The 14,890-nt window shown below is 35.5% G+C and overlaps 3 protein-coding genes and 1 non-coding gene across 6 annotated transcripts in view; 1 reads left to right on the top strand and 3 right to left on the bottom strand.

Moving 5' to 3' along the window:
- Window positions 1-14,890, top strand: part of LOC103401594 (disease resistance protein RPV1-like) — an 80,831-nt gene that overhangs the window by 53,856 nt on the left and 12,085 nt on the right. The gene's annotated exons all lie outside the window — the stretch shown is intronic.
- LOC139188246 (cyclic phosphodiesterase-like) lies at window positions 10,831-13,567 on the bottom strand. 3 transcript variants are annotated; one of them, XM_070805469.1, is made up of 4 exons: window positions 13,067-13,567; window positions 11,654-12,032; window positions 11,468-11,516; window positions 10,831-11,336 (listed from the first exon to the last, which is right to left on the bottom strand). In XM_070805469.1, the coding sequence occupies exons 2-4, from the start codon at window positions 12,017-12,019 to the stop codon at window positions 11,260-11,262; spliced, it is 492 nt and encodes a 163-aa protein (XP_070661570.1). In that variant the 5' UTR covers window positions 12,020-12,032; window positions 13,067-13,567; the 3' UTR covers window positions 10,831-11,259. The 3 variants fall into 3 exon arrangements, with proteins under 3 accessions (XP_070661570.1, XP_070661569.1, XP_070661563.1); XM_070805468.1 differs by having other exon boundaries at window positions 11,654-12,587; window positions 13,067-13,563; XM_070805462.1 differs by lacking the exon at window positions 13,067-13,567 and having other exon boundaries at window positions 11,654-13,060.
- LOC139189341 (uncharacterized) lies at window positions 12,104-13,353 on the bottom strand. Its single transcript, XM_070808180.1, has 4 exons — window positions 13,303-13,353; window positions 13,080-13,100; window positions 12,482-12,736; window positions 12,104-12,337 (listed from the first exon to the last, which is right to left on the bottom strand). The coding sequence occupies exons 1-4, from the start codon at window positions 13,351-13,353 to the stop codon at window positions 12,104-12,106; spliced, it is 561 nt and encodes a 186-aa protein (XP_070664281.1).
- Window positions 13,278-13,409, bottom strand: MIR7121A (microRNA MIR7121a). The gene has a single exon (NR_120987.1). It is a non-coding gene; the product is annotated as a microRNA MIR7121a (primary transcript).

The raw sequence follows: 14,890 nt of genomic DNA, 5'->3' as shown, positions 1-14,890 counted from the left end.
GTCTAGGAAACTTTTATCTTCATTCACTACTGCCATATCGGTGGAAAAGAAATAACCCTGCGGTAGCTAGACCTTCTTGTTCATTAGAAGTACCCTCAGGGCAAACGCCTTATCAGTTGGGTCGCGAAATTTGTACTGACTCATTTTATTTGTCAACATTTCCTGCAATTCTACTTTGATTTCGATCATTTTTTGGTGCTGATGTGGAGCCACCTACTGATTCACTGAAAAAGAAGGACAAAAAAGTTTAGAGAGACAAAGAGAAATGTAATTAACAGCAACTGACATAAAATAAATTAGGAAATTTAAACGACACTTAAAAAGAAAAAAGAACAAAAAACAACCACTTCAGTGTCTGCATTGTAGAAATATTAGCGGTCGCCCCTTGGTGATCCCCCTGGACTATGTACAACAACTCCTGATATATCTTGTACCTAGAACACAAAAACAACAACAAACAAAAGAAATTAAACCCTTACTTCTTAAAATGGATAAAGAGAAACATAAATCTTACCAAAAAGAGTGCACACACACCAATATGCAAGCCATTTTGCATTGTTTATTTATATTATCAACAATAATACTACCAAATTGCATACCCCTGTGCCACTGCTGCTGCAGAATTATTATGAAAGAACTCTTCTTGATGCCACGGTTTCTCGTGTTAGACTTAATACGTTCATGTAATATTAAAACACCATTGTACTAATCTTATGAGGACATCCTTCAATGCAAATCAAGGACTAAAGTTGAAGCTACTCCGGTCGTACTCATATTCTTGATGTATATCGATGGTAATTTTCCTTATTTTTGTTTTTGTTGATGGTTGTGGGTTGAACACAAAATAGATGTCCAATTGTGTAAAAATTTATGTATATACAAAATATTTCCACATTTAGAATATCGTCAAGGATCGTGTAAGGTAGAAATCATTAAAAAAAAAGTTCAATAAATTTAGGAGGTGTAAAATTACTATCCATCGATAAATCCATGTTGGCAAATGATCAAACTACAAAATCACTATCCATCGATAACACATGCTTTGGGGTTTGGAGCATTTCGCATTCTTTGTTGCCACCTTAGTCTTGTGACTTGATGGCCCTGCATTGTCTTGTGAATTTATACGTTTCTATGTTGGGAAATTGGCGGTGATGTCCACCACTTCAATTTTTGGGACTCCCACACCATCTATCCCGTGGCATCGGAAATTCAAAGATTCGTTCATTGTTTTGAGTCTGATGTCGAATAGTATTTGCAATTATGAATTAATGTCAAGAGAAATTGGAGACAGTCCAGCATGTACAGTTTTGGGACTCCCACCCCTACCATCCTCTGGTCTAGGAAACTTTTACCTTCATTCACTTCTGCCGTAATGGTGGAAAATAACTAACCATGCGGTAGCTGGGCCTTCTTGTTCATTTAAAGTAACCTCAGGACAAACACCTTATTAATTGGGTCGACATGAAATTTGTATTGACTCTTTTTATTTGTCAACCTTCCCCGCAATTCTACTTTGATTTTGATCGTTCTTGGTGCTGATGTGGAGCCACCCATTGGTTCACTGAAAAAGAAGGACAAAAAAGTTTAGAGAGATAGAGAGAAACGTAATTAAAAGAAACTGACATAAAATAAATAAGGAAATTTAAATGACACTTAAAAAGAAACAAAAACAAAACAAAAAAAAACCACCTCAGTGTCTGCATTGCAGAAATATTAGCGGCCGCCCCTTAGTGATCCCCCTGGACTATGTGCAACAATTCCTAACATATCTTGTCCTTGGAACACAAAAATAGCAACAAACAAAAGAAATTAAACCCTTACTTCTTAAAATGGATAAAGCGAAACATAAATCTTACCAAAAAGAGCACGCACACACCACATTCATTTTGCATTGTTTATTTATATTACAACAATAATACTACCAAATTGCATACCCGTGTGCCACTGCTGTTTTAAAATTATTACGAAAGAACTCCTCTTGAAGCCATGGTTGCTCTTATTAGACTTAATACGTTCATGTAATATTAAAACACCATTATACTAACCTTGTGAGGACATCCTTCAATGCACAGCAAGGACTGAAGTTGAAGCTGCTCCCGTCGTACTTATATTCTTGATGTATATCGATGGTAATTTTTCTTATTTTTGTTTTTGTTGATGGTTGTGGTTTGAACGCAAAATAGATGTCCGATTGTGTAAAAATTATGTATGTACAAAATATTTTCACATTTACAATATTGTCAAGGATCAAGTAAGGAAGAAATCATTAAAAAAAAGGGTCAATAAATTCAGAATGTGTAAAATTACTATCCATCGATAAATCCATATTGGCAAAGGATCGAACTTCAAAATCATTATCCATCGATAACACATGCTTTGGGGGTTTGGAGCATTCCGTATTCTTTATTGCCACTTCGCTTTGGAGGTTTGGAGCATTCCATATTCTTTGTTGCCGTTTCAGTCTTGTGACTTGATGGTTGCACCATCTTGTGAGTTTATACGTTTCTAAGTTGGGAAATTGGCGTTGATGTCCACCACTTCAATTTTTGGGACTCCTACACCATCTATCCCATGGCGTCAAAAACTCAAAGATTTGTTCATTAATGTCAGAATGGAGGTAAAACGATAATACAGCAGTAGATGGGCTATCTTGTTCACAAACAGCACATTTAGGACAGCCACAAGGTCATCTGGGTCTGCATGAAATTTGTATTGTGTTAGTTTATCTGCTTGCCTTCCTCGCACTACTATGATTTGGACTGTTTGTGTTGCTGATGTGGAACCACCCAAAAAGGTGCTGGCTGGTGCGACCAGTATGCCCTTCACAACATTAGCTTGCTCATTGAGCATCTCTTCGTGGCCTGGTAGAACAGATCATGATTCTGCATACAGTTTCCCATTGAAAAAAAGATTCAAAGAGGAGAACATAACGTTTGTATTACCGAATCCAAATAGGAGAACCTAACGTTAATATTGCATACTTCCACACCTACACGATCCTTAATGATTCTCGATGCATTCACACCTACATGATCCTGAATAATTATCGAGTGCATCGATATGCTTTGGAGATTCACTGAAAGAAAGACCAAAAAGTTAGAGAGACTGAGACAGAAACATAAAATAAATAAGAAAATTGGAAAGATTTTTATCAACATAAAATTTAAACGCAACTTGCATGCTAGAATTTGAAAAATGACAGAAATATTTGTGCACACTACATGCCAACCCACCACAAGGAAACGTAAAAAAAGTTGCGCGCGCATTCACACACCAATATGCAAAATGATTCGCATTGTTCATAGTTGATAATCGCTTTTCAAAATTCAAAAGTTAACATTAACATATACACACTTTAAATGATCAAGAGAAACAAAAACACAAAAAATTGAAGATACATTTTGCATACTTCAATGTCGATGACCAATTTAACATTTAATCTACCAAAATTATTGTTTGACAAAAAAAAAGGATCAATTAATTCACGAGGTGTAAAATTACCATCCATCGATAAATCCACATCGACAAAGGATCAAACTTCAAAATCACCATCCATCGATAAAAAAATTTGCATGCCTATATTAATTATACCGATGTACGTATCAACTGAGAAATAGAGAAACAAATGGTTCGACTACTCAACTAATACACTAAATCTTGAGGCGCACACACATATACACTATCACTCAAACATAACCTTTCGGATTTCGTAAGTGGATAACACATAATAAGGATAAACAAAAACAGGGTTTTGCAACAAAACAATAAAAGAACTTTATGATAGTTGATAATTGCTTTCAAAATTTAAACGTTACACACTTAAATAAAAACCCAACAAATTGATTTTGGTTTTATATCAAATTGCTATGAGAACTGAATCGATCACTCCGTTGATTTCGAGTGAGAAAAAAAACTGAAATGAATTATTCTTAAAAGAGAAATAAAACTAAAATCAACTGAAGCATACCCTTGTGGTTGTTCATTATCAACACCTGTACTGCCAAATTCAAAGTTCCTGAGGCGGACAGTTTGTGTTGCTGAAGGAGGTGGGTGTGTAGGAATTGAACTGCACAATTGAAAGTCCATGAAACAGTTAAATTATTGACAGACACAGAGAGAAATAGAGAAAGAAATGGTTCGACTACTCAACTAATACACTAAATCTTGGAGCGCACACACATATACATTATCACTCAAACATAACCTTTCGGATTTCGTAAGTGGATAACACATAATAAGGATAAACAAAAACAGGGTTTTGCAACAAAAAATAAATAAAAGAACTTTATGATAGTTGATAATCACTTTCAATATTTAAAGGTTACACACTTAAATAAAAACCCAACAAATTGATTTTGGTTTTATATCAAATTGCTATGAGAACTGAACCGATCACTCTGTTGATTTCGAGTGAGAAAAAAACTGAAAGGAATTATTCTTAAAAGAGAAATAAAACCAAAATCAACTAAAGCATACCCTTGTGGTTGTTCATTATCAACACATGTACAGCCAAATTCAAAGTTCCTGAGGCGGACTTTTTGTGTTGCTGAGGGAGGTGGGTGTGTCGGAATTGAACTGCACAATTGAAAGTCCATGAAACAGTTAAATTATTGACAGACACAGAGAGAAATAGAGAAAGAAATGGTTCGACTACTCAACTAATACACTAAATCTTGGGGCGCACACACATATACATTATCACTCAAACATAACCTTTCGGATTTCGTAAGTGGATAACACATAATAAGGATAAACAAAAACAGGGTTTTGCAACAAAAAAAATAAAAGAACTTTATGATAGTTGATAATCGCTTTCAAAATTTAAAGGTTACACACTTAAATAAAAACCCAACAAATTGATTTTGGTTTTATATCAAATTGCTATGAGAACTGAACCGATCACTCCATTGATTTCGAGTGAGAACAAAACTGAAATGAATTATTCTTAAAAGAGAAATAAAACCAAAATCAAATGAAGCATACCCTTGTGGTTGTTCATTATCAACACTTGTACTGCCAAATTCAAAGTTCCTGAGGCGGACAATTTGTGTTGCTGAGGGAGGTGGGTGTGTAGGAATTGAACTGCACAATTGAAAGTCCATGAAATAGTTAAATTATTGACAGACACAGAGAGAAATAGAGAAAGAAATGGTTCGACTACTCAACTAATACACTAAATCTTGGGGCGCACACACATATACACTATCACTCAAACATAACCTTTCGGATTTCGTAAGTGGATAACACATAATAAGGATAAACAAAAACAGGGTTTTGCAACAAAACAATAAAAGAACTTTATTATAGTTGATAGTCGTTTTCAAAATTTAAAGGTTACACACTTAAATAAAAACCCAACAAATTGATTTTGGTTTTATATCAAATTGCTATGAGAACTGAACCGATCACTCCGTTGATTTCGAGTGAGAACAAAACTGAAAGGAATTATTCTTAAAAGAGAAATAAAACCAAAATCAACTGAAGCATACCCTTGTGGTTGTTCATTATCAACACATGTACTGCCAAATTCAAAGTTCCTGAGGCGGACTGTTTATGTTGCTGAGGGAGGTGGGTGTGTAGGAATTGAACTGCACAATTGAAAGTCCATGAAACAGTTAAATTATTGACAGACACAGAGAGAAATAGAGAAAGAAATGGTTCGACTACTCAACTAATACACTAAATCTTTCGGCGCACACACATATACATTATCACTGAAACATAACCTTTCGGATTTCGTAAGTGGATAACACATAATAAGGATAAACAAAAACAAGGTTTTGCAACAAAAAACTAAAAGAACTTTATGATAGTTGATAATCGCTTTCAAAATTTGAAGGTTACACACTTAAATAAAAACCCAACAAATTGATTTTGGTTTTATATCAAATTGCTATGAGAACTGAACCGATCACTTCGTTGATTTCGAGTGAGAAAAAAACTGAAAGGAATTATTCTTAAAAGAGAAATAAAACCAAAATCAACTGAAGCATACCCTTGTGGTTGTTCATTATCAACACTTGTACTGCCAAATTCAAAGTTCCTGAGGCGGACTGTTTGTGTTGCTGAGGGAGGTGGGTGTGTAGGAATTGAACTGCACAATTGAAAGTCCATGAAACAGTTAAATTATTGACAAACACATAGAGAAATAGAGAAAGAAATGGTTCGACTACTCAACTAATACACTAAATCTTTGGGCGCACACACATATACATTATCACTCAAACATAACCTTTCGGATTTCGTAAGTGGATAACACATAATAAGGATAAACAAAAACAGGGTTTTGCAACAAAAAAATAAAAGAACTTTATGATAGTTGATAATCGCTTTCAAAATTTAAAGGTTACACACTTAAATAAAAACCCAACAAATTGATTTTTGTTTTATATTAAATTGCTATGAAAACTGAACCGATCACTCCGTTGATTTCGAGTGAGAAAAAAACTGAAAGGAATTATTCTTAAAAGAGAAATAAAACCAAAATCAACTGAAACATACCCTTGTGGTTGTTCATTATCAGCACCTGTATTGCCAAATTCAAAGTTCCTGAGGCGGATTGTTTGTGTTGCTGAGGGAGGTGGGTGTGTGGGAATTGGATTGCACAATTGAAAGTCCATGAAACAGTTAAATTATTGACAGACACAGAGAGAAATAGAGAAAGAAATGGTTCGACTACTCAACTAATACACTAAATCTTGGGGCGCACACACATATACACTATCACTCAAACATAACCTTTCGGATTTCGTAAGTGGATAACACATAATAAGGATAAACAAAAACAAGGTTTTTCAACAAAAAAATAAAAGAACTTTATAATAGTTGATAATCGCTTTTAAAATTTAAAGGTTACACACTTAAATAAAATCCAACAAATTGATTTTGGTTTTATATCAAATTGCTATGAGAACTGAACCGATCACTCCGTTGATTTCGAGTGAGAAAAAAACTGAAAGGAATTATTCTTAAAAGAGAAATAAAACCAAAATCAACTGAAGCATACCCTTGTGGTTGTTCATTATCAACACCTGTACTGCCAAATTCAAAGTTCCTGAGGCGGACTGTTTGTGTTGCTGAGGGAGGTGGGTGTGTAGGAATTGAACTGCACAATTGAAAGTCCATGAAACTGTTAAATTATTGACAGACACAAAGAGAAATAGAGAAAGAAATGGTTCGACTACTCAACTAATACACTAAATCTTGGGGCGCACACACATATACACTATCACTCAAACATAACCTTTCGGATTTCGTAAGTGGATAACACATAATAAGGATAAACAAAAACAGGGTTTTGCAACAAAAAAATAAAAGAACTTTATGATAGTTGATAATCGCTTTCAAAATTTAAAGGTTACACACTTAAATAAAAACCCAACAAATTGATTTTTGTTTTATATCAAATTGCTATGAGAATTGAACCGATCACTCCGTTGATTTCGGGTGAGAAAAAAACTTAAAGGAATTATTCTTAAAAGAGAAATAAAACCAAAATCAACTGAAGCATACCCTTGTGGTTGTTCATTATCAACACCTGTACTGCCAAATTCAAAGTTCCTGAGGCAGACTGTTTGTGTTGCTGAGGGAGGTGGGTGTGTAGGAATTGAACTGCACAATTGAAAGTCCATGAAACAGTTAAATTATTGACAGACACAGAGAGAAATAGAGAAAGAAATGGTTCGACTACTCAACTAATACACTAAATCTTGGGGCGCACACACATATATACTATCACTCAAACATAACCTTTCGGATTTCGTAAGTGGATAACACATAATAAGGATAAACAAAAACAGGGTTTTGCAACAAAAAAATAAAAGAACTTTATGTTATCAGTAAAAATAACATGTGCAACGCGTAATCTTTTTTGGAAGGAAAGCATGCAAATTGACATTTCATCAAGCCTTGATAGGCGATAAGTTATTTACCAAGTCATATTGTACACTTGTCGACATATGTCAATAACTTTCGAATAAGCATATCCATTGATGTCAATAATTTTTAGCAAGCAAGCTGAGTGAACCTATCGTCAAATTCTCATAACAACGCATACAAAGACATTTAGCTAGCAACTATCCTATTCAGTAGCTATAGAAGTAATTCATCGAGTAGTCGAAAGACATCATCCAACTCTTCCATAAAAGATTTCTTAGCTTGAGGATAGCTGACCCACTTGTTCCAAGATGATCAGCCCCTGGTTCCAATTCGTTGAATTGTAATTATTCTCCTAGGTGCTAGAGCCCAATGGACCCGGTTTCTTTGCCCTTCCAGTTCTCATACACTCTCATCCCCTCCTATTTTGTGCGGTCATGGTTAAGCCACGTCAACATTTATATTGATTTTTTTATAGGGATAATAAGATAAAAAACAATAGTTATATAAAATATTGACATGACTTAACCGTGACCGCAAAAATAAGAGAGAATGATAGTGTATGAAAACTGGAAGGGTAGAGAAGAGCCCAATACCCATAACTCTTTGAATTAGTTTATCAAGTGCGCTGATCTGTGTCCACGTACTCACTACTCTCCCACCAACTACGCGCCAAAAATAAACAAAAACGCGTTACTTCCTTTACATTCATCACACGTGGAGGCCGACTATTTACTTTCTAAGACAAAAATAAAATTGAACTTTTCTTTGTATAAGTTTAAGTGACAATTTATGATCATTGCGTTAAGAAATTGATTATTGGATAATGGTCCATTATTATCAAATCATTGATCTTCCACGTTTGCATAAGGATAAGATCCCGTATTCCAGTAGGTAGCCCAAACAATTTGTTATGCGACCCGTTAATCTGATACGAACAATACGAAATAAAGAATTTCGGGTTAACTTGTTAAGTCGAATCATTATTAAGTAACCTATTAAAAATCTGTTAGCACGTCACGTCATTGTCGGGTCGTCCGTTAAGAATCCAATAAGATATCATTTGTCAAATCTAGACATTACGCATGACAATTTCTTGCTAATCTGTTAACCTGACACGAAACGACACGACTCGTTAACTAATCGGGTCGTTATTGAGTCACAGGTTAAGAACCATTAAAATAACGAGTTTGGTAACGGATAAGACACGAAACAACACAAACACGATCCGTTTGCCAGACCTCTTAGTAACCTTATTATAATGGGGTTTTCATGTGCACGGAATAAGAACTTATCTAGAACGAGAACAACAAATTTTGATTTTCTAAACGCATTAAACACAATCTCATACGTTTTTAATTTCCCACACGATAATCCATTATTAATTCATATTCTGTTACAATAACATTCACGTTACGTAGAAGTTCTTCTCAAGTTGTCTTTGGTTCATTTGGAAACCTATTATATAGATGAGAAGGTGACACGTGGAATGGTCGCGATGGACTCCAAGTTGTGAATTCTTGGAAGGAAAACAATAATTTGGGATATTATCTGCACATGTGTAATAGTATTGAAAATTTAATATTTATTCGTAACCAATTATTATATATTGAAAGAGATAAAAAAATGATTCAGTCTGACGTGGATCCTATGAATCGAGCTATGAAAAGGACAAGGATTGTCCACCCTCCTTGTTCCCGTGCCCTTCCGTGCATTTCTGTTTTGTGTGGTCACGGTTAAGTCACGTTAACATTTTATATTTTTTTATAGAGATAATAAGACAAAAATAAATAGTAATATAAAATATTGACGTGGCTTAACCGTGATCACACAAACAGGAGGGCATGGGAAGGCACGGGAACAAGGAGGGCAGACAATCCTTGTCCCTATGAAAATGAGATGTAAAGTTGGCAGCGTCAGGTTAATATAGTTGGCAACTTGCATTATCTTAGTCTCTACAATTTCTCCAGAATTGCTATGTAATTCAAAAATGAACGGTGAAAACTGATTTTAAGAAATTGAGTTGTGAAGATTATTTAAAAAGTCGAAATACTTAGCAGGTTGAACTACACTGAAATATTATTCAGTAAAACTTATTTCCATGTAAATATTTAATAGCTTTCAAGTTAGGCATGGCAAACAGGTCGTACTTGTCGTGTTTGTGTTATACTAATTATCTTAAAATGTTCTTAATATATGACCCGATAACACCTTGATTCGTTAACTAATAATGTTTCATGTCGGATAATGGGTTATGCAAGAAATTGCAATCCCTAATGTTTAGATATGCAAAATGATATTTTATCATATTCTTAACGGGTCATTCGTTAAAGATATGAATCGTTAACAAGTTGATCCAAAACCTATTATTTCCATATCATTTCGTATTGGATTAACGAATCATACGACAATTTACCAGACTTATTTCAAGTTATAGTTTTGTTGAAATTCCAATTTAAATCTACATTCTATCAAAATTGACAACATTTCCAATATATTCATGAAGATTCCTCAAAATACAAAATTCTAACCAGCAACAAAAATATTCAGGTGGGTCACTATCCATTATCCAACATCATCACGTGATTATTCAATAAACGACATTAATTGAACTTTCAACCTCCACCTTTGTTGGCTTCCCCTGCAATTTGCACGTGTGTAATTTGGCTTATCTACACTCCTCTTCCTCTTGGCTTATTGGCTCAAAAGTAAAAGAATCAAACCCTGCACGTGTGTAATTTGCACGTGTGTAATTTGGTGATGGTGATGATACTGCAGCAACTAGCATGACTCCAAACCCTGGGTGTTTTATACTCTCGTTAAATTTTATCCATAAATTTATTCAATTCATTCGATATGAGGACAAGAAATTGACTAGGAGATCGATCAAATTCAAGGAAAGAGTTAAATACTACTTCAAGATCACATTGAAATTCATAAGGCGATCAATCGATCTTGTTTCCAAGTGTGAATAACCTAATTTATATCTTTTTCTTCTCTTTGTGTGTACCTCGAGAACATGTCACGCGATGTAATTAAATACATGTGTTACAGTTGATTAGAACTATTTTATCACAATGACAATGTTCAAAGTACACCGAAAAAATCTCTCCGTTAGCAGGCTACGTTAGGTTACATTCATCAAAGATTTCCACTTATTATCTCATCCATGATGTGTCAAATTTGGGCAATATGTATGTATGTGTGCCACTTTGTTCGACCTGAGAGTTGCTAACTTGCTTGCAATTATATGAATTCAGAACTTGTCTAATGGCCGATGTCATCAATCTTCCTCCAAGATTTCAGAGATTTGTCATCGTAGTCGATTTCATACAAAAGCGAGTTACGCGGAAGCTCAAGCTAGTAGTGCCCTCATCCAGAGCATTAACCAGTTCTCGAGCTTTTTTCCTCTTCTTCTTCCGTCGACTTCCCGTAGAGGAGGCTCAAATATGGCAGAGAACCTGCATCCATCAAATATTGCAGACAGACAGATTACATATGAACGAGCCGTAAACAAGAAGAAGAAATTAAGAAGGAAGCTTTCGTGAAAACAAAAGAACACCAGCTCAAAAGTTAATGTAAAACAACTTACTGTTGTAGAAACCAAAATGGTAACTCCAAGATTCGGCACTTTGAAATAACTAAGAAAAGAAATTTTGATGATCAGTGAGACTACCCAGCTCAAGAAACCAAAACGAGAAAGAGGAAAAGGAAACAAAACAGAAGAAAACATGAAGAAAATGAATAGCAATTAGCAAGAGATCGGGAAAATATATACCTTTCGATCCATCAACAGGGAAACACATTGGTGAGAGTAATTCCTAGTAACCACCTGAACAACTTTAGCAACGATATCATCCCTAGGGGCAGATCTAAACTTATTAAGAGCGTCCTCATGACTCATAATATGGATGGATCCCAATATGGGGATGTGAGGCTCAATCTCCGGCCCATCAAACTCTGCCTGGAGGCCCTCCATCACCTTCTTGATTCTATGGGAAACATCAGCCGGTGGAATGGCCCAAACGGAATATGAGTACCGCCTCCTGCAGCTTTCCCTCTTCCCTTCTACCGCCACCATCGCATCTTCATCTTTGTCTGCGCAATTATTCTCTATGCTCTCAGGCTTGTGGTTGTGTCCCATGACTGAAACTAAGCTATTCACATAACCAACAAACTCACCTCTGTAAGCTTTTTAGTACAAAGATTAAAGCAAACTACGCGTCCATCATTGTGAACCATAAGAAACTGATTCATTCCACACAATTAGCTTCAAATCAAGGTCATGCCGCAGAGGTAATCGTTGGAGCTCAGATGATTCAGGTATACCACGAAATACCTCGTGACTTGTATGGAAAGAAATGATCACTCTCTCGCCTTCTGGGTCATCAAAAGTGTCATAAACAGATATTTCCTTATCTTGCTCAATTCCCAGCCAATAACGCATTCCCTTGAAGCACATCTGGAAACCCGTCAAGCCAAAACGAAGTAGTTTTGGCTTCTAAAGAAACGGTGTCGACCTCTTTCCAAGAATCACAACTGATGGTGTATACTACCGCTTTTTGTGAAGCAGTAAGTGTCATAGTGTCATCTGACTCTTGAGTACAAGTAGTAAAGGCCACAAATTTGTACTCGTAGATTTGGGATCATAGCCAAATCCAGGATCAATATGTTCTGGCCAATTGTAATCCTCCCCCGGGTCCAAATCTAATCTGGGCCACATTGGAAGGCATGTCTCATCAGGAACACGAATGAATTCCTCAATTCCGGGATTGCATAAAACAAAGCTACTCTTACTATATAGTAAAACAATGCCATTGCAGTGGCCTATAATATGCAGCTGTTCTGGGAGTCGGACCTTCTAAATCAAAGAGTGAGGAAAAATAATGTCCTGGACACCAACAAGAGAGTAGCTATTGCTATTGCCATGACAGCCCTCAGACATATCAAATGCGCAGAACGGGCTTGTCAAAACATATCTAGTGCCATTTCAATTGAAAGGCCATGATAAGCCTTGCAATGCATAATTTGCAAAGATGTGAGAGTGGAACTTGAAACATGCACACTATGCTTTAGAGGGAAATTGAAAGGCCATGATGAGCCTTGTAGTGCATATTCGAGATCCAAATTCGAACATCATGAAATAAATTTCAAAAGAGGCATTGAAATAGAATTGAGAGTTGATTCATACCCGGCTTTCGAACCCTGTCACCAGCAACCAAACCCTGAAACCAAGAACACAAAAACAAAGATAAACAGCAAAAAACACTGAAATTTAGCATAATTTTCGTGTTGCTTATCTTCTTCGTGAAATGTCAGCGAGAGGAGTGGTATGGCGGCCACTTCAGAGCTCTGCCCCGCCGTGAGTTTTCCAGCGCCGGGGTCGATTTTCCGACGAGTTTGCCAACATCATGAATTAAATATTACCGTCATCCCTTTGTTAATCACCCTGTGCAGGCCCTGAATCCAGAAGGCCATATGGGACAGGGCGATCACCAAGAGGAGGATGGTAATAGTAATATTTCTACGGCGGCTCCGGCCTCCAGACTCCGGTCAGCTCTGTGAATTGAAGGTTGATGAATTACAGGGGCTAGCCTATCGACTATCGTGCCCTTATAGGGTCTGTTACAACAAAAACCCTAGACGACGCCGAAGGAAGAAAGGCGTAAGGCGAGGCGGTACTCCTCTCTATATTCTTTCCGACTTCTATTTACTTTCACCCGAAAGCCCAATGGACCACTTATCCCAGCCAACATTAATTCGGCCCATAAATGCAAGTATTTGGTCTCCCGATGCTGTTGCATGTACAGCATGAATCGTTCTTTCTAGCACATCATTTTTTTATGAGTGGATGAAGCATTCGAAAATACCAAAAATGATCCTTAATTTCCTTCACAATCTAAATTTAAAAAAAATAAAAAAATTGGACAAATTGGTAAAAAAAAAAAACATAACTAAACATAAAACTGTATTTAAAAAAATAAAAAAATAAAAAAACAAAAATACGTAAATAAGAACTAGAAACGTCCTGGTTCTGTAGTGAAAAATCAATTAAAAGTAAATAAATAATAAAAGTAGAAAAGAAAATGAAAAGGTGAAGGAAAAAAAGAAGAAGAAAAAGGTTACATGTTCAACCTCAAAGATAACGGAGAAAAAACACAAACGAGTTAATAGTTTTCTCCCGAAGATTCTCACGATCTGATCTCAGTTTAATGTGAGATCCAACGGTAACTACCCATGTACCATCAATATTTAGAGATGAATAATCGGAAGGCAACCAATTTTCGTTTTCAATAGTCCTCTTATTAAAAGTTTCTCATCTTTTAGTTCATGTGGATATTACTTGGCATGCATGCACACTCTATATTTCTCACATTTTTTTTTCCAATTTCGTAAAGGAGTGGTGTGTTGTGTGCCTTCTTAGTTCGACAATTAGGATTTCATGCTATTATTATTTTTATATCATTTGGATTCGAACTAATTAATTGATAGAAAGAAAACAATTAACTCAACACATCTTAGGTATGTTAATATGGTGAAGCTCCTAATATAAAGTTGAATTTGTATAAAGTGATGAATTAAAGTTGAATTTGAATAAAAAAACAAAATAAAAAATGAGCTAAAATTTGTAATTTGTCAACTTTTCCTAGTTTGGCTAAATCATTGAAGTTTTTAGAATTATTAAAAAGTGCTTTCAAACAATATTCTTAAAGCATTATGATGATGTTGGTAGAAAAAAAATGATAAGTGCTTTTAAAGGATAGAACTTTACTAAAAATTTTGACGCGTTCCTAGTAAAGTGCTTATATATAAAAATTGGTTTTAGAAAAGAAAAGTGACAAACAGAAGTGATTTGTAAAGGGCTTTTTATTTGGTCCCTGAAATTTGCATCATCCATAAGTTTAGTCCCTGAGATTTAAAATCAATAGAAGTAGTTCCTGAGATTGTCCATCATCCATGATTTTGGTCCTTCCGCCGAAACTTTTGGCCGAAAGTTTGGGCAATTTTCAAAGAT

This window comes from Malus domestica, chromosome 02 (assembly GCF_042453785.1).
Source record: "Malus domestica chromosome 02, GDT2T_hap1".
Lineage (NCBI taxonomy): Eukaryota > Viridiplantae > Streptophyta > Magnoliopsida > Rosales > Rosaceae > Malus > Malus domestica.
The sequence above is the reverse complement of the archived record's forward strand: the minus strand, read 5'-3'. Positions and strand labels throughout refer to the sequence as shown.